The following is a 24,725-nucleotide window of genomic DNA, read 5'->3' on the forward strand; positions in this document are numbered from 1 at the left end:
TGTTCCCTGTTTAGATTTCAATGTTTCTTAATCATTTCCATCAGTGAGTGTGTCTGTTCCCTTTTTAGATTTCAATGTTTCTTCATCATTTCCATCAGTGAGTGTGTCTGTTCCCTGTTTAGATTTGAGTGTTTCTTCATCATTTCCATCAGTGAGTGTATCTGTTCCCTGTTTAGATTTGATTGTTTCTTCATCATTTCCATCAGTGAGTGTGTCTGTTCCCTGTTTAGATTTGAGTGTTTCTTCATCATTTCCATCAGTGAGTGTGTCTGTTCCCTGTTTAGATTTGATTGTTTCTTCATCATTTCCATCAGTGTGTGTGTCTGTTCCCTGTTTAGATTTGAGTGTTTCTTCATCATTTCCATCAGTGAGTGTGTCTGTTCCCTGTTTAGATTTCAATGTTTCTTCATCATTTCCATCAGTGAGTGTGTCTGTTCCCTGTTTAGATTTCAATGTTTCTTCATCATTTCCATCAGTGAATGTGTCTGTTCCCTGTTTAGATTTCAATGTTTCTTCATCATTTCCATCAGTGAGTGTGTCTGTTCACTGTTCAGATTTCAATGTTTCTTCATCATTTCCATCAGTGAGTGTGTCTGTTCCCTGTTTAGATTTCAATGTTTCTTCATCATTTCCATCAGTGAATGTGTCTGTTCCCTGTTTAGATTTGAGTGTTTCTTCATCATTTCCATCAGTGAGTGTGTCTGTTCCCTGTTTAGATTTCAATGTTTCTTCATCATTTCCATCAGTGAGTGTGTCTGTTCCCTGTTTAGATTTCAATGTTTCTTCATCATTTCCATCAGTGAATGTGTCTGTTCCCTGTTTAGATTTCAATGTTTCTTCATCATTTCCATCAGTGAGTGTGTCTGTTCACTGTTCAGATTTCAATGTTTCTTCATCATTTCCATCAGTGAGTGTGTCTGTTCCCTGTTTAGATTTGATTGTTTCTTCATCATTTCCATCTGTGAGTGTATCTGTTCCCTGTTTAGATTTCAATGTTTCTTTATCATTTCCATCAGTGAATGTGTCTGTTACCTGTTTAGATTTCAATGTTTCTTCATCATTTCCATCAGTGAGTGTGTCTGTTCCCTGTTTAGATTTGAGTGTTTCTTCATCATTTCCATCAGTGAGTGTGTCTGTTCCCTGTTTAGATTTCAATGTTTCTTCATCATTTCCATCAGTGAGTGTGTCTGTTCCCTGTTTAGATTTCAATGTTTCTTTATCATTTCCATCAGTGAATGTGTCTGTTACCTGTTTAGATTTCAATGTTTCTTCATCATTTCCATCAGTGAGTGTGTCTGTTCCCTGTTTAGATTTGAGTGTTTCTTCATCATTTCCATCAGTGAGTGTGTCTGTTCCCTGTTTAGATTTCAATGTTTCTTCATCATTTCCATCAGTGAGTGTGTCTGTTCCCTGTTTAGATTTCAATGTTTCTTCATCATTTCCATCAGTGAATGTGTCTGTTCCCTGTTTAGATTTGAGTGTTTCTTCATCATTTCCATCAGTGAGTGTGTCGGTTCACTGTTCAGATTTCAATGTTTCTTCATCATTTGCATCAGTGAATGTGTCTGTTCCCTGTTTAGATTTGAGTGTTTCTTCATCATTTCCATCAGTGAGTGTGTCTGTTCCCTGTTTAGATTTGATTGTTTCTTCATCATTTCCATCAGTGTGTGTGTCTGTTCCCTGTTTAGATTTGATTGTTTCTTCATCATTTCCAACAGTGAGTGTGTCTGTTCCCTGTTTAGATTTGAGTGTTTCTTCATCATTTCCATCAGTGAGTGTTTCTGTTCCCTGTTTAGATTTCAATGTTTCTTAATCAATTCCATCAGTGAGTGTGTCTGTTCCCTTTTTAGATTTCAATGTTTCTTCATCATTTCCATCAGTGAGTGTGTCTGCTCCCTGTTTAGATTTGAGTGTTTCTTCATCATTTCCATCAGTGAGTGTATCTGTTCCCTGTTTAGATTTGATTGTTTCTTCATCATTTCCATCAGTGAGTGTGTCTGTTCCCTGTTTAGATTTGATTGTTTCTTCATCATTTCCATCAGTGTGTGTGTCTGTTCCCTGTTTAGATTTGATTGTTTCTTCATCATTTCCATCAGTGAGTGTGTCTGTTCCCTGTTTAGATTTGAGTGTTTCTTCATCATTTCCATCAGTGAGTGTGTCTGTTCCCTGTTTAGATTTCAATGTTTATTTGTCATTTCCATCAGTGAGTGTGTCAGTTCCCTGTTTAGATTTGAGTGTTTCTTCATCATTTCCATCAGTGAGTGTGTCTGTTCCCTGTTTAGATTTTAGTGTTTCTTCATTATTTCCATCAGTGAGTGTGTCTGTTCCCTGTTTAGATTTGAGTGTTTCTTCATCATTTCCATCAGTGAGTGTGTCTGTTCCCTGTTTACATTTTAGTGTTTCTTCATTATTTCCATCAGTGAGTGTGTCTGTTCCCTGTTTAGATTTGAGTGTTTCTTCATCATTTACATCAGTGAGTGTGTCTGTTCCCTGTTTAGATTTCAATGTTTCTTTGTCATTTCCATCAGTGAGTGTGTCTGTTCCCTGTTTAGATTTCAACGCTTCTTCATCATTTCCATCAGTGAGTGTGTCTGTTCCCTGTTTAGATTTGAGTGTTTCTTCATCATTTCCATCAGTGAGTGTGTCTGTTCCCTGTTTAGATTTCAATGTTTCTTCATCATTTCCATCAGTGAGTCTGTCTGTTCCCTGTTTAGATTTGAGTGTTTCTTCATCATTTCCATCAGTGAGTGTGTCTGTTCCCTGTTTAGATTTCAATGTTTCTTCATCATTTCCATCAGTGAATGTGTCTGTTCCCTGCTTAGATTTGAGTGTTTCTTCATCATTTCCATCAGTGAGTGTGTCTGTTCCCTGTTTAGATTTCAATGTTTCTTCATCATTTCCATCAGTGAGTGTGTCTGTTCCCTGTTTAGATTTCAATGTTTCTTCATCATTTCCATCAGTGAATGTGTCTGTTCCCTGTTTAAATTTGAGTGTTTCTTCATCATTTCCATCATTGAGAGTGTCTGTTCCCTGTTTAGATTTCAATGTTTCTTCATCATTTCCATCAGTGAGTGTATCTGTTCCCTGTTTAGATTTGATTGTTTCTTCATCATTTCCATCAGTGAGTGTGTCTGTTCCCTGTTTAGATTAGAGTGTTTCTTCATCATTTCCATCAGTGAATGTGTCTGTTCCCTGTTTAGATTTGAGTGTTTCTTCATCATTTCCATCAGTGAGTGTGTCTGTTCCCTGTTAAGATTTCAAAGTTTCTTCATCATTTCCATCAGTGAGTGTGTCTGTTCCCTGTTTGGATTTCAATGTTTCTTCATCATTTCCATCAGTGAGTGTTTCTGTTCCCTGTTTAGATTTCAATGTTTCTTTATCATTTCCATCAGTGAGTGTGTCTGTTCCCTGTTTAGATTTGAGTGTTTCTTCATCATTTCCATCAGTGAGTGTGTCTGTTCCCTATTTAGATTTCAATGTTTCTTCATCATTTCCATCAGTGAATGTGTCTGTTCCCTATTTAGATTTGAGTGTTTCTTCATCATTTCCATCAGTGAGTGTGTCTGTTCCCTGTTTAGATTTCAATGTTTCTTCATCATTTCCATCAGTGAGTGTGTCTGTTCCCTGTTGAGATTTCAATGTTTCTTCATCATTTCCATCAGTGAGTGTGTCTGTTCCCTGTTTGGATTTCAATGTTTCTTCATCATTTCCATCAGTGAGTGTGTCTGTTCCCTGTTTAGATTTCAATGTTTCTTCATCATTTCCATCAGTGAGTGTGTCTGTTCCCTGTTTAGATTTCAATGTTTCTTCATCATTTCCATCAGTGAGTGTGTCTGTTCCCTGTTTAGATTTCAATGTTTCTTCATCATTTCCATCAGTGAGTGTATCTGTTCCCTGTTTAGATTTCAATGTTTCTTCATCATTTCCATCAGTGAGTGTTTCTGTTCCCTGTTTAGATTTCAATGTTTCTTCATCATTTCCATCAGTGAATGTGTCTGTTCCCTGTTTAGATTTGAGTGTTTCTTCATCATTTCCATCATTGAGTGTGTCTGTTCCCTGTTTAGATTTCAATGTTTCTTCATCATTTCCATCAGTGAGTGTGTCTGTTCCCTGTTTAGATTTCAATGTATCTTCATCATTTCCATCAGTGAGTGTTTCTGTTCCCTGTTTAGATTTCAATGTTTCTTCATCATTTCCATCAGTGAGTGTGTCTGTTCCCTGTTTAGATTTCAATGTTTCTTCATCATTTCCATCAGTGAGTGTGTCTGTTCCCTGTTTAGATTTCAATGTTTCTTCATCATTTCCATAAGTGAGTGTGTCTGTTCCCTTTTTAGATTTCAATGTTTCTTCATCATTTCCATCAGTGAGTGTGTCTGTTCCCTGTTTAGATTTCAATGTTTCTTCATCATTTCCATCAGTGAGTGTGTGTATGTTCCCTGTTTAGATTTCCATGTTTCTTCATCATTTCCATCCGTGAGTGTGTCTGTTCCCTTTTTGGATTTCAATGTTTCTTCATCATTTCCACCAGTGAGTGTGTCTGTTCCCTGTTTAGATTTCAATGTTTCTTCATCATTTCCATCAGTGAGTGTGTCTGTTCCCTGTTTAGATTTCAATGTTTCTTCATCATTTCCATCAGTGAGTGTGTCTGTTCCCTGTTTAGATTTCAATGTTTCTTCATTATTTCCATCGGTGAATGTGTCTGTTCCCTGTTTAGATTTCAATGTTTCTTCTTCACTTCCATCAGTGAGTGTGTCTGTTCCCTGTTTAGATTTCAATGTTTCTTCATCATTTCCATCAGTGAGTGTGTCTGTTCCCTGTTTAGATTTCAATGTTTCTTCATCATTTCCTTCAGTGTGTGTGTCTGTTCCCTGTTTAGATTTCAATGTTTCTTCATCATTTCCATCAGTGAGTGTGTCTGTTCCCTGTTTAGATTTTAGTGTTTCTTCATTATTTCCATCAGTGAGTGTGTCTGTTCCCTGTTTAGATTTTAGTGTTTCTTCATTATTTCCATCGGTGAGTGTTTCTGTTCCCTGTTTAGATTTCAATGTTTCTTCATCATTTCCATCAGTGAGTGTGTCTGTTCCCTGTTTAGATTTCAATGTTTCTTCATCATTTCCATCAGTGAGTTTGTCTGTTCCCTGTTCAGATTTCAATGATTCTTCATCATTTCCATCAGTGAGTGTGTCTGTTCCCTGTTTAGATTTCAATGTTTCTTTATCATTTCCATCGGTGAGTGTGTCTGTTCCCTGTTTAGATTTGAGTCTTTCTTCATCATTTCCATCAGTGAGTGTGTCTGTTCCCTGTTTAGATTTCAATGTTTCTTCATCATTTCCATCAGTGAGTGTGTCTGTTCCCTGTTTAGATTTCAATGTTTCTTCATCATTTCCATCAGTGAGTGTGTCTGTTCCCTGTTTAGATTTCAATGTTTCTTCATCATTTCCATCAGTGAGTGTGTCTGTTCCCTGTTTAGATTTCAATGTTTCTTCATCATTTCCATCAGTGAGTGTGTCTGTTCCCTGTTTAGATTTCAATGTTTCTTCATCATTTCCATCAGTGATTGTGTCTGTTCCCTGTTTAAATTTGAGTGTTTCTTCATCATTTCCATCGGTGAGTGTGTCTGTTCCCTGTTTAGATTTCAATGTTTCTTCATCATTTCCATCAGTGAGTGTGTCTGTTCCTTGTTTAGATTTGAGTGTTTCTTCATCATTTCCATCGGTGAGTGTGTCTGTTCCCTGTTTAGATTTCAATGTTTCTTCATCATTTCCATCAGTGAGTGTGTCTGTTCCCTGTTTAGATTTCAATGTTTCTTCATCATTTCCATCAGTGAGTGTGTCTGTTCCCTGTTTAGATTTCAATGTTTCTTCATCATTTCCATCAGTGATTGTGTCTGTTCCCTGTTTGGATTTCAATGTTTATTCATCATTTCCATCAGTGAGTGTTTCTGTTCCCTGTTTAGATTTCAATGTTTCTTCATCATTTCCATCAGTGAGTGTGTCTGTTCCCTGTTTAGATTTCAATGTTTCTTCATCGTTTCCATCAGTGAGTGTTTCTGTTCCCTGTTTAGATTTCAATGTTTCTTCATCATTTCCATCCGTGAGTGTGTCTGTTCCAAGTGCAGCTGTGTGTGTGTCTGTTCACTTTCCAGCTGTTAATTGGTCTGTTCCAGGTCCAGTTGTGAGTGTCTCTGTTACTGGACAGGCTTTTCTTGACTCTACTCCCGGTCCAGCTGTAACTGAGACTCTTCCTGTTCCAATTGTGAGTCAGTCTGTTCCAGGTCCAGCTGTGAGTAAATCTGTTCCCAGTCCAGCTGTGAGTGAGTCTGTTCCTGTTCCATCTGTGAGTGAATCGGTTACTGGACAGGCTGTTATTGACTCTATTCCCGGTCCAGCTGTAACTGAGACTCTTCCCTATCCAATTGTGAGTAAGATTGTTTCTGGTCCAGCTGTGACTGAGACTGTTCACGGTCCACCTGTAGCGAGTCTGTTCCGGTTCCAGCTGTGTGTGAATCTGTTCCAGGTCCAGCTGTGAGTGGGTCTGTTCAAAGTCCAGCTGTGAGTGAGTCTGTTCTAGGTCCAGCTGTGAGTGTGCCTGGTCCAGATCCAGTTTTGAGTGAGAATGCTCCAGGTCCAGCTGTGAGTGAGTCTGTTCCAGGTCCGGCTGTGTGTGAGACTGTTCCCCGTCTGGCTGTGAGTGTGTTTGTTCCCTGTCCGGCTGTGGATTCTGTCTATTTACTGTTCAGCTGCCAATGTGTCTGCTCCTTGTCCGGCTGCGAATGTGTCTGTTCCCTGTTTGGCAGTGAGTGAGTCTGTTCCCCATCTGGCTGTGAGTGAGTCTGTTCCCAGTCCAGCTGTTAATGTGTCTGCTTCCTATCCGGCTGTTAATGTGTCTGTTCCCTGTCCAGCTGTGAATGTGTCTGTTCCCCATCTGGCTGTGAATGTGGCTGTTCCTTGTCCGGCTGTTAATGTGTCTGTTTCGTATCCCGCTGTGAATGTGTCTGTTCCCTGTCTGGCTGTTTATGTGTCTGTTCCCTGTCCAGCTGTGAATGTGTCTGTTCCCTGTCCGGCTGTTAATGTGTCTGTTTCTATCCAGCTGTGAATGTGTCTGTTCCCTGTCTGGCTGTGAATATGTCTGTTCCCTGTCCGGCTGTTAATGTGTCTGTTCCCTGTCCAGCTGTGAATGTGTCTGTTCCCTGTCCAGCTGTAAATGTGTCTGTTCCCTGTCCGGCTGTTAATGTGTCTGTTTCGTATCTGGCTGTGAATGTGTCTGTTCCCTGTCTGGCTGTTAATGTGTCTGTTCCCTGTCCAGCTGTGAATGTGTCTGTTCCCTGTCTGGCTGTTAATGTGTCTGTTCCCTGTCCGGCTGTGAATGTGTCTGTTCCCTGTCTGGCTGTGAATGTGTCTGTTCCCTGTCCGGCTGTTAATGTGTCTGTTCCCTGTCTGGCTGTGAATGTGTCTGTTCCCTGTCTGGCTGTGAATGTGTCTGTTCCCTGTCCGGCTGTGAATGTGTCTGTTCCCTGTCTGGCTGCGAATGTGTCTGTTCCCTGTTTGGCTGTGAGTGAGTCTGTTCCCCATCTGGCTGTGAGTGAGTCTGTTCCCAGTCCAGCTGTTAATGTGTCTGTTTCCTATCCGGCTGTTAATGTGTCTGTTCCCTGTCCAGCTGTGAATGTGTCTGTTCCCCATCTGGCTGTGAATGTGGCTGTTCCTTGTCCGGCTGTTAATGTGTCTGTTTCGTATCCCGCTGTGAATGTGTCTGTTCCCTGTCTGGCTGTTTATGTGTCTGTTCCCTGTCCAGCTGTGAATGTGTCTGTTCCCTGTCTGGCTGTTAATGTGTCTGTTTCCTATCCAGCTGTGAATGTGTCTGTTCCCTGTCTGGCTGTGAATGTGTCTGTTCCCTGTCCGGCTGTTAATGTGTCTGTTCCCTGTCCAGCTGTGAATGTGTCTGTTCCCTGTCCAGCTGTAAATGTGTCTGTTCCCTGTCCGGCTGTTAATGTGTCTGTTTCGTATCCGGCTGTGAATGTGTCTGTTCCCTGTCTGGCTGTTAATGTGTCATTTCCCTGTCCAGCTGTGAATGTGTCTGTTCCCTGTCCGGCTGTTAATGTGTCTGTTCCCTGTCCGGCTGGGAATGTGTCTGTTCCCTGTCTGGCTGTGAATGTGTCTGTTCCCTGTCTGGCTGTTAATGTGTCTGTTCCCTGTCTGGCTGTGAATGTGTCTGTTCCCTGTCTGGCTGTGAATGTGTCTGTTCCCTGTCCGGCTGTGAATGTGTCTGTTCCCTGTCTGGCTGTGAATGTGTCTGTTCCCTGTCCGGCTGTTAATGTGTCTGTTCCCTGTCCGGCTGTGAATGTGTCTGTTCCCTGTCTGGCTGAGAATGTGTCTGTTCCCTGTCTGGCTGTGAATGTGTCTGTTCCCTGTCCGGCTGTGAATGTGTCTGTTCCCTGTCCGGCTGTGAATGTGTCTGTTCCCTGTCCGGCTGTTAATGTGTCTGTTTCGTATCCGGCTGTGAATGTGTCTGTTCCCTGTCCGGCTGTTAATGTGTCTGTTCCCTGTCCGGCTGTGAATGTGTCTGTTCCCTGTCTGGCTGTGAATGTGTCTGTTCCCTGTCCGGCTGTTAATGTGCCTGTTCCCTGTCCGGCTGAGAATGTGTCTGTTCCCTGTCCGGCTGTGAATGTGTCTGTTCCCTGTCTGGCTGTGAATGTGTCTGTTCCCTGTCCGGCTGTTAATGTGTCTGTTCCCTGTCCAGCTGTGAATGTGTCTGTTCCTTGTCCGGCTGTGAATGTGTCTGTTCCCTGTCTGACTGTGAATGTGTCTGTTCCCTGTCTGGCTGTGAATGTGTCTGTTGCCTGTCCGGCTGTGAATGTGTCTGTTCCCTGTCTGGCTGTGAATGTGTCTGTTCCCTGTCTGGCTGTGAATGTGTCTGTTCCCTGTCCGGCTGTTAATGTGTCTGTTCCCTGTCTGGCTGTGAATGTGTCTGTTCCCTGTCCGGCTGTGAATGTGTCTGTTCCCTGTCTGGCTGTGAATGTGTCTGTTCCCTGTCCGGCTGTTAATGTGTCTGTTCCCTGTCTGGCTGTGAATGTGTCTGTTCCCTGTCCGGCTGTTAATGTGTCTGTTCCCTGTCCGGCTGAGAATGTGTCTGTTCCCTGTCCGGCTGTGAGTGGGTCTGTTCCAATCTGGTTGCGAATGTGTCTGTTCCCTGTCTGGCTGTGAATGTGTCTGTTCCCTGTCCGGCTGTGAATGTGTCTGTTCCCTGTCTGGCTGTGAATGTGTCTGTTCCCTGTCCGGCTGTTAATGTGTCTGTTCCCTGTCCAGCTGTGAATGTGTCTGTTCCCCTGTCTGGCTGAGAATGTGTCTGTTCCCTGTCTGGCTGTGAATGTGTCTGTTCCCTGTCCGGCTGTGAATGTGTCTGTTCCCTGTCCGGCTGTGAATGTGTCTGTTCCCTGTCCGGCTGTTTATGTGTCTGTTTCGTATCCGGCTGTGAATGTGTCTGTTCCCTGTCCGGCTGTTAATGTGTCTGTTCCCTGTCCGGCTGTGAATGTGTCCGTTCCCTGTCTGGCTGTGAATGTGTCTGTTCCCTGTCCGGCTGTTAATGTGTCTGGTCCCTGTCCAGCTGTGATGTGTCTGTTCCCTGTCCGGCTGAGAATGTGTCTGTTCCCTGTCTGGCTGTGAATGTGTCTGTTCCCTGTCTGGCTGTGAATGTGTCTGTTCCCTGTCCGGCTGTTAATGTGTCTGTTCCCTGTCCAGCTGTGAATGTGTCTGTTCCCTGTCCGGCTGTGAATGTGTCTGTTCCCTGTCTGGCTGTGAATGTGTCTGTTCCCTGTCTGGCTGTGAATGTGTCAGTTCCCTGTCCAGCTATGAATGTGTCTGTTCCCTGTCCGGCTGAGAATGTGTCTGTTCCCTGTCCGGCTGTGAGTGGGTCTGTTCCAATCTGGTTGTGAGTACATTTGTTTCCTGTGAGTTTGAACTGGAGAGCGAGGTAGTGTGAGAGAGAGAGTGAAAAGAATGATCAATATGGACAGGTTATGAGGGTGCGAGAGCTTCTGCTGCAATGGAGATGAATGGGGGTGCCTGGATCATTGGCCATTAATTCAAGCTGCTCTGGGATGTAATGTGATCTTGTCTTTCACTGACCTCCTCAATAACTGAAAATCTGAGACAGAGGGAGGTGGAAATTTCTCTCCTGTTGGACATGGGAATTTACTGCCAACAGTTGAGAAAATTCACTGCCTCTGGGGCCGAGCCTGTCCCTCTCTCCGGTGGTAATCCTGCAGGTGTGAAAGTCACTGGAGCGTGTGATGGGATTTCAAAGGCAGTTGGAGCAGGCTGTAATCGGAGCTGAACACCCTTTCTACAGATCTCTGTGGGAGCACTGAACTGGAGATAGGTACCAGCTCCAGAGTGGGAATCATAAAGGGCCATGGTGTAATCAGAGAGCAGAGCAGTGAGGGAGTGTAATGTGGAACAGGAAAGGGGAGGGGATGAAATGGCAGAGGAATGGGATGGGAGTGAATAAGGAGAGGAAGGGTGAGGAAAAAAACGAGCCAACATGACACATATGGACAGGAGATTTAGTTAGCTGCCCAGCTGCAAGTTACTATATTGTTTGTGTCAGAGTGTGTCTGTGTGTATGTATGTCTGTGTGTGTTTGTGTGAGTGTCAGTGTGTCTGTGTGTGTGTGTCAGAGTGTGTGTGTGTGTCAGAATGTGTGTCAGGATGTCAGTGTGTTTGTGTGTGTGCGTGTGAGTCAGTATGTGTGTCAGTGTGTGTCAGTGTGTGTGTTTGTGAGTCAGTGTGTCAGTGTGTGTGTTTTTATGACAGTGTGTGTGTGTGTGTGTGTGAATGTGTTTCAGTGTGCCTGTTTTATTGTGTGTCAGAGTGTGATTGTGTGTCAGATTGTGTGTGTGTGCGTGTGAATGTGTTTCAGTGTGCCTGTTTTATTGTGTGTCAGAGTGTGATTGTGTGTCAGATTGTGTGTGTGTGTGTGTGTCTGTCAGAATGTGTGTCATTGTGTTTGTGTGCGTGCGTCAGTGTGTGTGTGAATGTGGGTGTGTAAGTGTGTGTCTGTGTGTCAATTTCCAGTGCAGATGTATAATATCCAGCTGTTTTCTGTTCAAATCCCAGATGACCTTGTTACTCATATGACTTTATTGCCCCACCAGATGTGCGTCTATTCTCCAAAGAGCTGCGAAAGGGATTGTTCCCGGTCCAGCTCTGACTGAGACTGTTCCTGGCCCAGCTGTGAGTGAATCTGTTACTGGACAGACTGTTATTGACTCTATTCCCGGTCCAGCTGTAACTGAGACTCTTCCCGGTCCATTTGTGAGTGAGTTGGTTTCAGGACCAGCTGTGAGTGACCATGTTCCAGGTCCAGCTCTGAGTGAATCTGTTCATGGTCCAGTTGGGAGTGAATCTGTTCATGGCCCAGCTGTGTGAGTCTGTTCCAGGTCCAGATGTGAGTGAATCTTTTCCAGGTCGAACTGTGAATGAGACTGTCCCAGGTCCAGTTGTGAGTGAGTCAGTTCCCGCTCCAGCTGTGGGTGAGACTGTCCCAGGTCCAGCTGTGAGTGTGACTGTTCCAGGTCCCGCTGTGAGAGAGACTGTTCCAGGTCCAGTTGTGTATGAGTCTCTTCCAGGTCCAGCTGTGAGAGAGACTGTTCGAGGTCCAGCTGTGAGTGAGTCTGTTCACGGTCCAGCTGAGTGTGAGTCTGTTCCAGGTCCAGCTGTGAGTGAGTCTGTTCTCAGTTTCGCTGTGGGAGAATCTGTCCCTGGTCCAGCTGTGTGTGAGTCTGTTCCAATTCCAGCTGTGAGTGAGACTGTTCCAGGTCCAGCTGCGAGTGGGTCTGTTCCAATTCCAGCTGTGAGTGAGACTGTTCCAGGTCCAGCTGCGAGCGAGTCTGTTCCGGGTCCAGCTGTGAGTGAGACTGTTCCAGGTCCAGCTGCGAGTGAGTCTGTTCCAATTCCAGCTGTGAGTGAGTCTGTTCACGGTCCAGCTGAGTGTGAGTCTGTTCCAGGTCCAGCTGTGAGTGTGACTGTTCCAGGTCCCGCTGTGAGAGAGACTGTTCCAGGTCCAGTTGTGTATGAGTCTCTTCCAGGTCCAGCTGTGAGAGAGACTGTTCGAGGTCCAGCTGTGAGTGAGACTGTTCCAGGTCCAGCTGCGAGTGAGTCTGTTCTCAGTTTCGCTATGGGAGAATCTGTCCCTGGTCCAGCTGTGTGTGAGACTGTTCCAGGTCCAGCTGCGAGTGAGACTGTTCCAGGTCCAGCTGTGTGTGAGACTGTTCCAGGTCCAGCTGCGAGTGAGTCTGTTCCGGGTCCAGCTGTGAGTGAGTCTGTTCTAGGTCCAGCCGTAAGTGACTCTGTTCTCAGTTTCGCTGTGGGAGATTCTGTCCCTGGTTTAGCTGTGTGTGAGACTGTTCCAGGTCCAGCTGTGGGTGAGTCTGTTCTCAGTTTCGCTGTGGGAGAATTTGTCCCTGGTCCAGCTGTGAGTGAGACTGTTCCAGGTCCAGCTGCGAGTGAGTCTGTTCCGGGTCCAGCTGTGAGTGAGTCTGTTCCAAGTCCAGCTATGAGTGAGTCTGTTCCAAGTCCAGCTATGAGTGAGTCTGTTCTCAGTTTCGCTGTGGGAGAATCTGTCCCTGGTACAGCTGTGAGTGAGATTGTTCCAGGTCCAGCTGTGAGTGAGACTGTTCCAGGTCCAGCTGCGAGTGAGTCGGTTCCGGGTCCAGCCGTAAGTGACTCTGTTCTCAGTTTCGCTGTGTGAGCCTGTTCCAGGTCCAGCTGTGATTGCATCTGTTTTAGGTCCAGCTGTGGGTGAGACTGTTCCTGGTCCAGCTGTGAGTGAGTCTGTTCCTGCTCCAGCTGTGAGTGTGTCTATTCCTGCTCCAGCTGTGAGTGTGTCTGTTCCAGGTCCAGCTGTGAGTGTGTCTGTTCCAGGTCCAGTTTTGTATGAGTCTCTTCCAGGTCCAGCTGTGAGTGAGACTGTTCCAGGTCCAGCTGTGTGTGAGACTGTTCCAGGTCCAGCTGTGAGTGAGTCTTTTCCAGGTCCAGCTGTGAGTGAGACTGTTCCTGGTCCAGCTGTGAGTGAGTCTGTTCCTGCTCCAGCTGTGAGTGTGTCTATTCCTGCTCCAGCTGTGAGTGTGTCTGTTCCAGGTCCAGCTGTGAGTGAGACTGTTCCAGGTCCAGCTGAGAGTGAGTCAGTTCCAGGTCCAGCTGAGAGTGAGTCAGTTCCAGGTCCAGCTGTGAGTGAGACTGTTCCAGGTCCAGCTGAGAGTGAGTCAGTTCCAGGTCCAGCTGTGAGTGTGTCTGTTCCGGTCCAGCTGTGAGTGAGACTGTTCCAGGTCCAGCTGAGAGTGAGACTGTTCCAGGTCCAGCTGAGAGTGAGTCAGTTCCAGGTCCAGCTGTGAGTGAGTCTGTTTGCAGTCCAGCTGTGAGCGAGAATTTTCCAATTCCAGCTGTGAGTGAGTCATTTCAAGGTCCAGCGGTGAGTGAGACTGTACACGGTCCAGCTGGGAGCGAGAATTTTCCCAGTCCAGCTTTGAATAACTTTGTTCCCAGTTCTGCTGTGGGAGAGTCTGTCCCTGGTCCAGCTGTGTGTGAGCCTGTTCCAGGTTCAGCTGTGTGTGTCTCTGTTCTTGGTCCATCTGTGAGTGAGTCTGTTCGAGGTCTAGCTGTGAGAGAGTCTGTCACAGGTACAGCTGTGAGTGAATCTGTTCCTGGTCCAGCTGTAAGAGAGCCTGTTACAGGTTCAGCTGTGTGTGTCTCTGTTCTTGGTCCATCTGTGAATGACTCTATTCCGGGTCCAGCTGTGAGTGTCTCTGTTCCCGGTCCAACTGTGAATGAATCAGTTCCAGGTCCAGCTGTGAGTGAGACTGCTCCCAATCCATCTGTGAGTGAGATTGTTCCAGGCACAGCTGTGTGTGAATCTGTTCCCGGTCCAGCTGTGAGTGACTCTGTTCCCGATCCAGCTGTCAGTATGTCTGTTCCCGGTCCAGCTGTGAGTGAATCTGTTCCCAGTCCAGCTGTGAGTGACTCTGTTCCCGGTCCAGCTGTCAGTATGTCTGTTCCCGGTCCAGCTGTGAGTGACTCTGTTCCCGGTCCAGCTGTCAGTATGTCTGTTTCAAGTCCAGCTGTGAGTGAGTCTGTTCCTGATCCAGCTGTGAGTGAGTCTGTTCAAGTCCAGCTGTGAGTGAGTCTGTTCCTGATCCAGCTGTGAGTGAGTCTGTTCCAGGTCCAGCTGTGAGTGAGTCTGTTCCTGATCCGGCTGTGAGTGAGTCTGTTCCCAGTCCAGCTGTCAGTAAGACTGTTCGAGGTCCAGCTAGGAGCGAGCCTTTTCCAGGTCCAGCTGTGAGAGCATCTGTTCTCTCCAGCTGTGAGTGAGTCTGTTCCAGGTCCAGCTGTGAGTGAGTCTGTTCGAGGTCCAGCTAGGAGCGAGTCTTTTCCAGGTCCAGCTGTGAGAGCATCTGTTCTCTCCAGCTGTGAGTGAGTCTGTTCCAGGTACAGCTGTGAGTGTCTCTGTTCCCGGTCCAACTGTGAATGAATCAGTTCCAGGTCCAGCTGTGAGTGAGACTGCTCCCAATCCAGCTGTGAGTGAGACTGTTCCAGGCCCAGCTGTGTGTCAATCTGTTCCCGGTCCATCTGTGAGTGAGTCTGTTCCAGGTCCAGCTGTGAGTGAGTCATTTCCAGGTCCAGCTGTGAGTGAGTCTGTTCCCAGTCCAGCTGTCAGTGAGACTGTTCCCAGTCCAGCTGTCAGTGAGACTGTTCGAGGTCCAGCTAGGAGCGAGTCTTTTCCAGGTCCAGCTGTGAGTGAGTCTGTTCCAGGTACAGCTGTGAGTGAGTCTGTTCCAGGTCTAGGTGTGAGTGAGACTGCTCCCAATCCAGCTGTGAGTGAGACTGTTGCAGTCCCAGCTGTGTGTGAATCTGTTCCCGGTCCAGCTGTGAGTGAGTCTGTTCCAGGTCCAGCTGTGAGTGAGTCTGTTCCAGGTCCAGCTGTGAGTGATTCTCTTCCTTATCCAGCTTTGAGAGAGACTGTTCCTGGTCCAGGGGTGTGCGAGACAATCCCCGGTCCAGCTATGACTGACACTGTTCCTGGTTCTGGTGTGAGAGAGATTTTTCCCAGTCCAGCTCTGACTGAGACTGTTCTTGGTCCAGCTGTGTTTTTCTGTTCCAGGTCCAGCTGTGAGTGAGTCTGTTCCAGGTCTAGGTGTGAGTGAGTCTGTTCCATCTCCAGCTGTGACTGATTCTCTTCCTTGTCCAGCTTTGAGCGAGACTGTTCCCCGTCCAGGGGTGTGCGAGACAATCCCCGGTCCAGCTATGACTGACTTTGTTCCTGGTCCAGGTGTGAAAGAGATTTTTCCCAGCCCAGCTCTGACTGAGACTGTTCATGGTCCAGCTGTCAGTGTGTCTGTTTCAGGTCCAGCTGTGAGTGAGTCTGTTCTTGGTCCAGCTGTGAGTGAGTCTGTTCCAAGTCCAGCTGTGAGTGAAACTGTTCCCACTCCAGCTGTGATTGTTCCTGTACAAGCTCCAACTGTAAATGAGTCAGCTTCAGGTACAGCTGTGAGTAAGTCTGATGCAGAACCAGCTGTGAGTGAATCTGTTCCCGGTTCATCTGTGAGTGAGTCTGTTCGAGGTTCAGCTGTGAGTGAGACTGTTCCAGGTCCAGCTGTAGGTATGTCTGTTTCAGGTCCAGCTGTGAATGAGTCTGTTCTTGGTCCAGCTGTGAGTGAGTCTGTTCTCAGTCCAGCTGTGAGTGAGACTGTTCGAGGTCCAGCTGCGAGTGAGACTGCTCGAGGTCCAGCTGCAAGTGAATCTTTTCCTGGCCCAGCTGTGAGTAACTCTGTTCCCGGTCCAGCTGTGACTGAGTCTGTTCCCGGAACCAGCTGTGAGTGACTCTGTTCCAGGTCCAACTGTGAGTGAGACTTTTCCGGCTCCAGCTGTGTGGGAATCGGTTCCAAGTCCAGCTGTGAGTGAGTCTGTTCCAGCTTCAGCGATGAGTGAGACTGTTCACAGTCCAGCTATGAGTGAACCTGTTCCAGGTCCAGCTGTGGGTGAGACTGTTCTAGGTCCAGCAGTGAGTGAGTTTCTCCAGGTCCAGCTGTGAGTGAGTCTGTTCTAGGTCCAGCTGTGAGTGAATCTGTTCCAGCTTCAGCTATGAGTGAGACTGTTCACAGTCCAGCTGTGAGTGAGCCTGTTCCAGGTCCAGCTTTTTTTTAGAACATTTTTTTTTTTTAGAACATTACAGCGCAGTACAGGCCCTTCGGCCCTCGATGTTGCGCCGACCTGTGAAACCATCTGACCTACACTATTCCATTTTCATCCATGTGTCTATCCAATGTCCACTTAAATGCCCTTAAAGTTGGAGAATCTACTACTGCTGCAGGCAGGGCATTCCACGCCCTTACTACTCTCTGAGTAAAGAAACTACCTCTCACATCTGTCCTATATCTATCACCCCTCAACTTGAAGCTATGTCCCCTCGTGTTTGCCATCACCATCCGAGGAAAAAGACACTCACTATCCACCCTATCTAACCCTCTGATTATCTTATATGTCTCTATTAAGTCACCTCTCCTCCTCCTTCTCTCCAACGAAAACAACCTCAAGTCCCTCAGCCTTTCCTCGTAAGACCTTCCCTCCATACCAGGCAACATCCTAGTAAATCTCCTCTGCACCCTTTCCATAGCTTCCACATCCTTTCTATAATGCGGTGACCAGAACTGCACGCAATACTCCAGGTGCGGTCTCACCAGAGTCTTGTACAGCTGCAGCATGACCTCGTGGCTCCGAGACGACCCCCCTACTAATAAAAGCTAACACACCATATGCCTTCTTGACAGCCCTATTAACCTGGTTAGCAACCTTCAGGGATTTATGCACCTGGACACCAAGATCTCTCTGCTCATCTACACTAACAAGAATCTTCCCATTAGCCCAGTACTCTGCATTCCTGTTACTCCTTCCAAAGTGAATCACCTCACACTTTTCCGCATTAAACTCCATTTGCCATCTCTCAGCCCAGCTCTGCAGCCTATCTATGTCTCTCTGTACCCTACAACATCCTTCGGCACTATCCACAACTCCACCGACCTTAGTGTCATCTGCAAATTTACTAACCCACCCTTCTACACCCTCTTCCAGGTCATTTATAAAAATGACAAACAGCAGTGGCCCCAAAACAGATCCTTGCGGTACACCACTAGTAACTAAACTCCAGGATGAACATTTGCCATCAACCACCACCCTCTGTCTTCTTTCAGCTAGCCAATTTCTGATCCAAAGCTCTAAATCACCTTCAACCCCATACTTGCGTATTTTCTGCAATAGCCTACCGTGGGGAACCTTATCAAACGCCTTACTGAAATCCATATACACCACATCCACTGCTTTACCCTCATCCACCTGTTTGGTCACCTTCTCGAAAAACTCAATAAGGTTTGTGAGGCACGACCTACCCGTCACAAAACCGTGCTGACTATCTCTAATGTACTTATTCTTTTCAAGATGATTATAAATCCTGTCTCTTATAACCTTTTCCAACATTTTACCCACAACCGAAGTAAGGCTCACAGGTCTATAATTACCAGGGCTGTCTCTACTCCCCTTCTTGAACAAGGGGACAACATTTGCAATCCTCCAGTCTTCCGGCACTATTCCTGTCGACAATGACGACATAAAGATCATGGACAAAGGTTCTGCAATCTCCTCCCTAGCTTCCCAGAGAATCCTAGGATAAATCCCATCTGGCCCAGGGGACTTATCTATTTTCACACTTTCCAAAATTGCTAACACCTCCTCCTTGTGAACCTCAATCCCATCTAGCCTCGTAGCCTGAATCTCAGTATTCTCAACAACATTTTCTTTCTCTACTGTAAATACTGACGCAAAATATTCATTTAACACTTCCCCTATCTCCTCTGATTCCACACACAACTTCCCACTACTATCCCTGATTGGCCCTAATCTAACTCTAGTCATTCTTTTATTCCTGATATACCTATAGAAAGCCTTAGGGTTTTCCCTGATCCGATCCACCAATGACTTCTCGTGTCCTCTCCTTGCTCTTCTTAGCTCTCCCTTTAGATCCTTCCTGGCTAGCTTGTAGCTCTCAAGCGCCCTAACTGAGCCTTCACGTCTCATCCTAACATAAGCCTTCTTCTTCCTCTTGACAAGCGCTTCAACTTCTTTAGTAAACCACGGCTCCCTCGCTCGACAACTTCCTCCCTGCCTCACAGGTACATACTTATCAAGGACACGCAGTAGCTGCTCCTTGAATAAGCTCCACATTTCGATTGTTCCCATCCCCTGCAGTTTCCTTCCCCATCCTACGCATCCTAAATCTTGCCTAATCGCATCATAATTTCCTTTCCCCCAGTTATAATTCTTGCCCTGCGGTATATACCTGTCCCTGCCCATCGCTAAGGTAAACCTAACCGAATTGTGATCACTATCACCAAAGTGCTCACCTACATCTAAATCTAACACCTGGCCGGGTTCATTTCCCAGTACCAAATCCAATGTGGTATCGCCCCTGGTTGGCCTGTCTACATACTGTGTCAGAAAACCCTCCTGCACACACTGGACAAAAACTGACCCATCTAAAGTACTCGAACTATAGTACTTCCAGTCGATATTTGGAAAGTTAAAGTCCCCCATAACAACTACCCTGTTACTCTCACCCCTGTCGAGAATCATCTTCGCTATCCTTTCCTCTACATCTCTGGAACTATTCGGAGGTCTATAAAAGACTCCCAACAGGGTAACCTCACCTCTCCTGTTTCTAACCTCAGCCCATACTACCTCAGTAGCCGAGTCCTCAAACGTCCTTTCTGTCGCTGTAATACTCTCCTTGATTAACAATGCCACACCCCCCCCTCTTTTACCATCTTCTCTGTTCTTACTGAAACATCTAAATCCCGGAACCTGCAACATCCATTCCTGCCCCTGCTCTACCCATGTCTCCGAAATGGCCACTACATCGAGATCCCAGGTACCAACCCATGCTGCAAGCTCACCCACCTTATTCCGGATGCTCCTGGCATTGAAATAGACACACTTTAAACCAGGTTCTTGCTTGCCAGTGCCCTCTTGCGTCCTTGTAACCTTATCCCTGACCTCACTACTCTCAACATCCTGTACACTGGCACTACAATTTAGGTTCCCATTCCCCTGCTGAATTAGTTTAAACCCCCCCTAAGAGCACTAGCAAACCTCCCCCCCAGGATATTGGTACCCCTCTGGTTCAGGTGAAGACCATCCTGTTTGTAGAGGTCCCACCTACCCCAGAAAGAGCCCCAATTATCCAGGAAACCAAAACCCTCCCTCCTGCACCATCCCTGCAGCCACGTGTTCAACTCCTCTCTCTCCCTATTCCTCGCTTCGCTATCACGTGGCACGGGCAACAACCCAGAGATAACAACTCTGTTTGTTCTCGCTCTAAGCTTCCACCCTAGCTCCCTAAATTTCTGTCTTAAATCCCCATCTCTCTTCCTACCTATGTCGTTGGTGCCTATGTGGACCATGACTTGGGGCTGCTCCCCCTCCCCATTAAGGATCCCAAAAACACGATCCGAGACATCACGAACCCTGGCACCTGGGAGGCAACATACCAACCGTGAGTCTCTCTCGTTCCCACAGAACCTCCTATCTGTTCCCCTAACTATGGAGTCCCCAATGACTAATGTTCTGCTCCTCTTCCCCCTTCCCTTCTGAGCAACAGGGACAGACTCTGTGCCAGATATCTGTACCCCATTGCTTACCCCTGGTAAGTCGTCCCCCACAACAGTATCCAAAACAGTATACCTGTTGTTGAGGGAAACGGCCACAGGGGATCCCTGCACTGCCTGCTGGTTCCCTCTCCTTCCCCTGACGGTAACCCATCCACCTACTTCTTTTACCTGAGGTGTGACTACCTCCCCATAACTCCTCTCAATAACCTCCTCCGCCTCCCGAATGATCCGAAGTTCATCCAGCTCCAGCTCCAGTTCCCTAACGCGGTTCTCGAGGAGCTGGAGTTGGGTGCACTTCCCACAGATGCAGTCAGCAGGGACACTCTTGGCGACCCTTACCTCCCACATTCTGCAGGAGGAACATACAACTGCCTTAACCTCCATTCCCACTATTCCAAATTCCCAACAAATCTACTGAAAAACCAAAAAAAAGAAAAAGTCAAAACTTGTTAGGTTAGCAATCCAACGGACAGAACTTCTTAAATAAAAAGCTTTCCTTATCAACACACCAGAGTCCTTTTTTTATGGTTAGAGGAGGAGGGTGGGTGGGAGACACTACACGTGTAGTGTCTCGGGTACAGCCACCACACAAATATATACCTTTTTCCTTACCCAGCAGTCCCCTGGTCCTCCGAAAACAAAAGGGAATTCACTTTTAAACTTACGCTGAAATTGACTTCACAGCTGTAAGCCCGTTCACGCACCTCCGTTGCTATCCACGCTGCAGTCACCGAAACTAAAAGAAAGAGATTCTAAACCACACAAATATATACCTTTTTCCTTACCCAGCAGTCCCCTGGTCCTCCGAAAACAAAAGGGAATTCACTTTTAAACTTACGCTGAAATTGACTTCACAGCTGTAAGCCCGTTCACGCACCTCCGTTGCTATCCACGCTGCAGTCACCGAAACTAAAAGCTATGAGTGAATCTGTTCCAGGTGCAGCTGTGGATGAGACTGTTCTTGGTCCAGCTGTGAGTGAGTTGCTCCAGGTCCAGCTGTGAGTGAATCTGTTCTCGGTCCTACTGTGAGTGACTCTGTTCCAGGTCCAGCTGTGTGTGAGACTGTTCCGAGACCAGCTGTGACTGAGTGAATCTGTTCCCAGTCCAGCTGTGAGTGAGTCTGTTCCAGGTCCAGCTGTGCATGAATCTGTTCCAGGTCCAGCTATGAGAGTCTGTTCCTTGTGCAGCTGTGAATGATTCTGTTCCAGGTCCAGCTGTGTGTGAGATTGTTCCGGGTCCAGCTGTGACTGAGTGAATCTGTTCCCAGTCCAGCTGTGAGTGAGTCTATTCCCGGTCCAACTGTAACTGAGACTGTGCCCGGTCCAGCTGTGAGTGAGTCATTTCGCTGTCCAGCTGTGACTGAGACTGATCCCAGTCCAGCTGTGAGTGAATTTGTTCCCAGTCCAGCTGTGAGTGAGACTGTTCCCACTCCAACCGTGATTGTTTCTGTACAAGCTCCAATTGTGAATGAGTCAGTTTCAGGTACAACTGTGAGTAAGTCTGATGCAGAAGCAGCTGTGAGTGACAATCTCCCCGGTCCAGATCTGAGTGAGTCTTTTCCAGGTCCAGCTGTGAGTGATTCAGTTCCAGGTCCAGCTGTGACTGAGACTGTTCCCAGTCCATCTGTGAGTGAGTCTGTTCCCTGTCCAGTTGTGAATGAGTCTGTTCCAGGTCCAGCTGTGAGTGAGGCTGTTCCAGGTCCAGCTGCGAGTGAATCTGTTACTGGTCCAGCTGTTATTGACTCTATTCCCGGTCCAACTGTAACTGAGACTGTTCCCAGTCCAGCTGTGAGTGAGTCTGTTCCAGGTCCAGCAGTGAGTGAGTCATTTCCAGGTCCAGCTGTGAGTGAGTCTGTTACCAGTCCAGCTGTGATTGTTCCTGTACCAGCTCCAACTGTAAATGAGTCAGCTTCAGGTACAGCTGTGAGTAAGTCTGATGCAGAACCAGCTGTGAGTGACAATGTTCCCAGTCCAGATCTGAGTGAGTCTCTTCCGGGTCCAGCCTTGAGTGAATCTGTTCCCGGTCCATCTGTGAATGAATCAGTTCCAGGCCCAGCTGCGAGTGAGACTGCTCCCAATCCAGCTGTGAGTGAGACTGTTCCAGGCCCAGCTGTGAGTGAGACTGCTCCCAGTCCAGATGTAGGTATGTCTGTTTCAGGTCCAGCTGTGAGTGAGTCTGTTCTTGGTCCCACTGTGAGTGAGACTGTTCCAGGTCCAGCTGTGAGTGTGCCTGTTCCAGGTGCAGGTGTGAGTGAGTCTGATCCTGATCCAGCTGTGAGTGAGTCTGTTCTCAGTCCAGCTGTGAGTGAGACTGTTAGAGGTCCAGCTGCGAGTGAATCTTTTCCTGGCCCAGCTGTGAGTAACTCTTTTCCGGGAAACAGCTGTGTGTCAGTCTGTTCAAAGTCTAACTGAGTGAGTCATTTCCAGGTCCAGCTGTGAGTAACTCTTTTCCCGGAAACAGCTGTGAGTGACTCTGTTCCAGGTCCAACAGTGAGTGAGACTGTTCCGGCTCCAGCTGTGTGTGAACCTGTTCCAGGCCCAGCTGTGAGTGAGTCTGTTCCAGCTTCAGCTATGAGTGAGACTGTTCAGAGTCCAGCTGTGAGTGAGCCTGTTCCAGGTCCAGCTGTGGATGAGACTGTTCTAGGTCCAGCTGTGAGTGAGTTGCTCCAGGTCCAGCTGTGAGTGAATCTGTTCTCGGTCCAGCTGTGAGTGACTCTGTTCCATGTCCAGCTGTGAGTGACTCTGTTCCCTGTCCTACTGTGAGTGATTCTGTTCCAGGTCCAGCTGTGTGTGAGCCTGTTCTATCTCCAGCTGTCAGTGACTCTGTTCCCAGTCCAGCTGTGAGAGTGTCTGTTACAGGTCCAGCTGTGACTGTCTCTGTTCCCAGTCCAGCTTTGGGTGACTCTGTTCCAGGTCCAGCTGTGTGAGAGACTGTTCTGGGTCCAGCTGTGAGTGACTCTGTTCCCTGTCCTACTGTGAGTGATTCTGTTCCAGGTCCAGCTGTGTGTGAGCCTGTTCTATCTCCAGCTGTCAGTGACTCTGTTCCCAGTCCAGCTGTGAGAGTGTCTGTTACAGGTCCAGCTGTGACTGTCTCTGTTCCCAGTCCAGCTTTGGGTGACTCTGTTCCAGGTCCAGCTGTGTGAGAGACTGTTCTGGGTCCAGCTGTGCATGAATCTGTTCCCAGTCCAGCTGTGAGTGAGTCTGTTCCAGGTCCAGCTGTGGGTGACTCTGTTCCAGGTCCAGCTGTGTGTGAGACTGTTCTGGGTCCAGCTGTGAGTGAATCTGTTCCAGGTTCAGCTATGAGAGTCTGTTCCTTGTGCAGCTGTGAATGATTCTGTTCCAGGTCCAGCTGTGTGTGAGACTGTTCCGGGTCCAGCTGTGACTGAGTGAATCTGTTCCCAGTCCAGCTGTGAGTGAGTCTGTTCCAGGTCCAGCTGTGAGTGAATCTGTGACTGGTCCAGCTGTTATTCACTCTATTCCCGGTCCAACTGTAACTGAGACTGTGCCCGGTCCATCTGTGAGTGAGTCTGTTCCAGGTTCAGCTGTGAGTGAGTCTGTTCCCTGTCCAGTTGTGAGTGAGTCTGTTCCAGGTCCAGCTGTGAGTGAATCTGTGACTGGTCCAGCTGTTATTCACTCTCTTCCCGGTCCAACTGTAACTGAGACTGTGCCCGGTCCAGCTGTGAATGAGTCTGTTCCTGATCCAGCTGTGAGTGAGTCTGTTCAAGTCCAGCTGTGAGTGAGACTGCTCCCAATCCAGCTGTGAGTGAGACTGTTCCAGGCCCAGCTGTGAGTGAGTCTGTTCCAGGTCCAGCTGCGAGTGAATCTGTTACTGGTCCAGCTGTTATTGAGTCTATTCCCGGTCCAACTGTAACTGAGACTGTTCCCAGTCCAGCAGTGAGTGAGACTGTTCCCAATCCAGCTGTGAGTGAGTCTGTTCCAGGTCCAGCTGTGAGTGAGTCTGTTCCAGGTCCAGCAGTGAGTGAGTCATTTCCAGGTCCAGCTGTGAGTGAGTCTGTTCCAGGTCCAGCTGTGAGTGAGTCTGTTCCAGGTCCAGCTGTCAGTGAGACTGTTCGAGGTCTAGCTAGGAGTGATTCTTTTCCAGGTCCAGCTGTGAGTGAGTCTGTTCTTGGTCCCGCTGTGAGTGAAACTGTTCCCACTCCAGCTGTGATTGTTCCTGTACAAGCTCCAACTGTAAATGAGTCAGCTTCAGGTACAGCTGTGAGTAAGTCTGATGCAGAACCAGCTGTGAGTGACAATGTTCCCAGTCCAGATCTGAGTGAGTCTCTTCCGGGTCCAGCCTTGAGTGAATCTGTTCCCGGTCCATCTGTGAATGAATCAGTTCCAGGCCCAGCTGCGAGTGAGACTGCTCCCAATCCAGCTGTGAGTGAGACTGTTCCAGGCCCAGCTGTGAGTGAGTCTGTTCCAGGTCCAGCTGTGAGTTACTCTGTTCCCAGTCCAGATGTAGGTATGTCTGTTTCAGGTCCAGCTGTGAATGAATCAGTTCCAGGCCCAGCTGCAAGTGAGACCGCTCCTAATCCAGCTGTGAGTGAGACTGTTCCAGGCCCAGCTGTGAGTGAGACTGTTCCAGGCCCAGCTGTGAGTGAGACTGTTCCAGGCCCAGCTGTGAGTGAGTCTGTTTCAGGTCCGGCTGTGAGTGAGACTGTTCCAGGTCCAGCTGTGTGAGTCTGTTCCAGGTCCAGCTGTTAGTGAGTCTGTTCCGGGTCCAGCTGTGAGTGAGTCTGTTCCAGGTCCAGCTGTGAGTGAGTCTGTTCTTGGTCCCACTGTGAGTGAGTCTGTTTCAGGTCCAGCTGTGAGTGAGTCTGTTCTTGGTCCCACTGTGAGTGAGACTGTTCCAGGCCCAGCTGTGAGTGAGTCTGTTTCAGGTCCGGCTGTGAGTGAGACTGTTCCAGGTCCAGCTGTGAGTGAGTCTGTTCCAGGTCCAGCTGTTAGTGATTCTGTTCCGGGTCCAGCTGTGAGTGAGTCTGTTCCAGGTCCAGCTGTGAGTGAGTCTGTTCTTGGTC

The 24,725-nt window shown here is 47.5% G+C and overlaps 2 protein-coding genes across 2 annotated transcripts; both read left to right on the forward strand.

Moving 5' to 3' along the window:
• The first annotated feature begins 11,379 nt into the window (after positions 1–11,379).
• Positions 11,380–15,869, forward strand: LOC137385209 (calphotin-like). The gene is made up of 6 exons (XM_068060198.1): positions 11,380–12,688; positions 12,783–13,199; positions 13,301–14,089; positions 14,191–14,352; positions 14,457–15,077; positions 15,151–15,869. Exons 1-6 carry the CDS (start codon positions 11,380–11,382, stop codon positions 15,867–15,869), a joined length of 4,017 nt encoding a protein of 1,338 aa, XP_067916299.1.
• A 100-nt stretch (positions 15,870–15,969) lies between these two features.
• On the forward strand, positions 15,970–24,387 carry LOC137385210 (calphotin-like). The gene is made up of 7 exons (XM_068060199.1): positions 15,970–16,076; positions 20,563–20,703; positions 20,973–22,063; positions 22,166–22,360; positions 22,483–22,627; positions 23,107–23,414; positions 23,462–24,387. Exons 1-7 carry the CDS (start codon positions 15,970–15,972, stop codon positions 24,385–24,387), a joined length of 2,913 nt encoding a protein of 970 aa, XP_067916300.1.
• The last annotated feature ends 338 nt before the right edge of the window (positions 24,388–24,725 follow it).

The sequence above is a fragment of the Heterodontus francisci genome, chromosome 28 (assembly GCF_036365525.1).
Source record: "Heterodontus francisci isolate sHetFra1 chromosome 28, sHetFra1.hap1, whole genome shotgun sequence".
NCBI lineage: Eukaryota > Metazoa > Chordata > Chondrichthyes > Heterodontiformes > Heterodontidae > Heterodontus > Heterodontus francisci.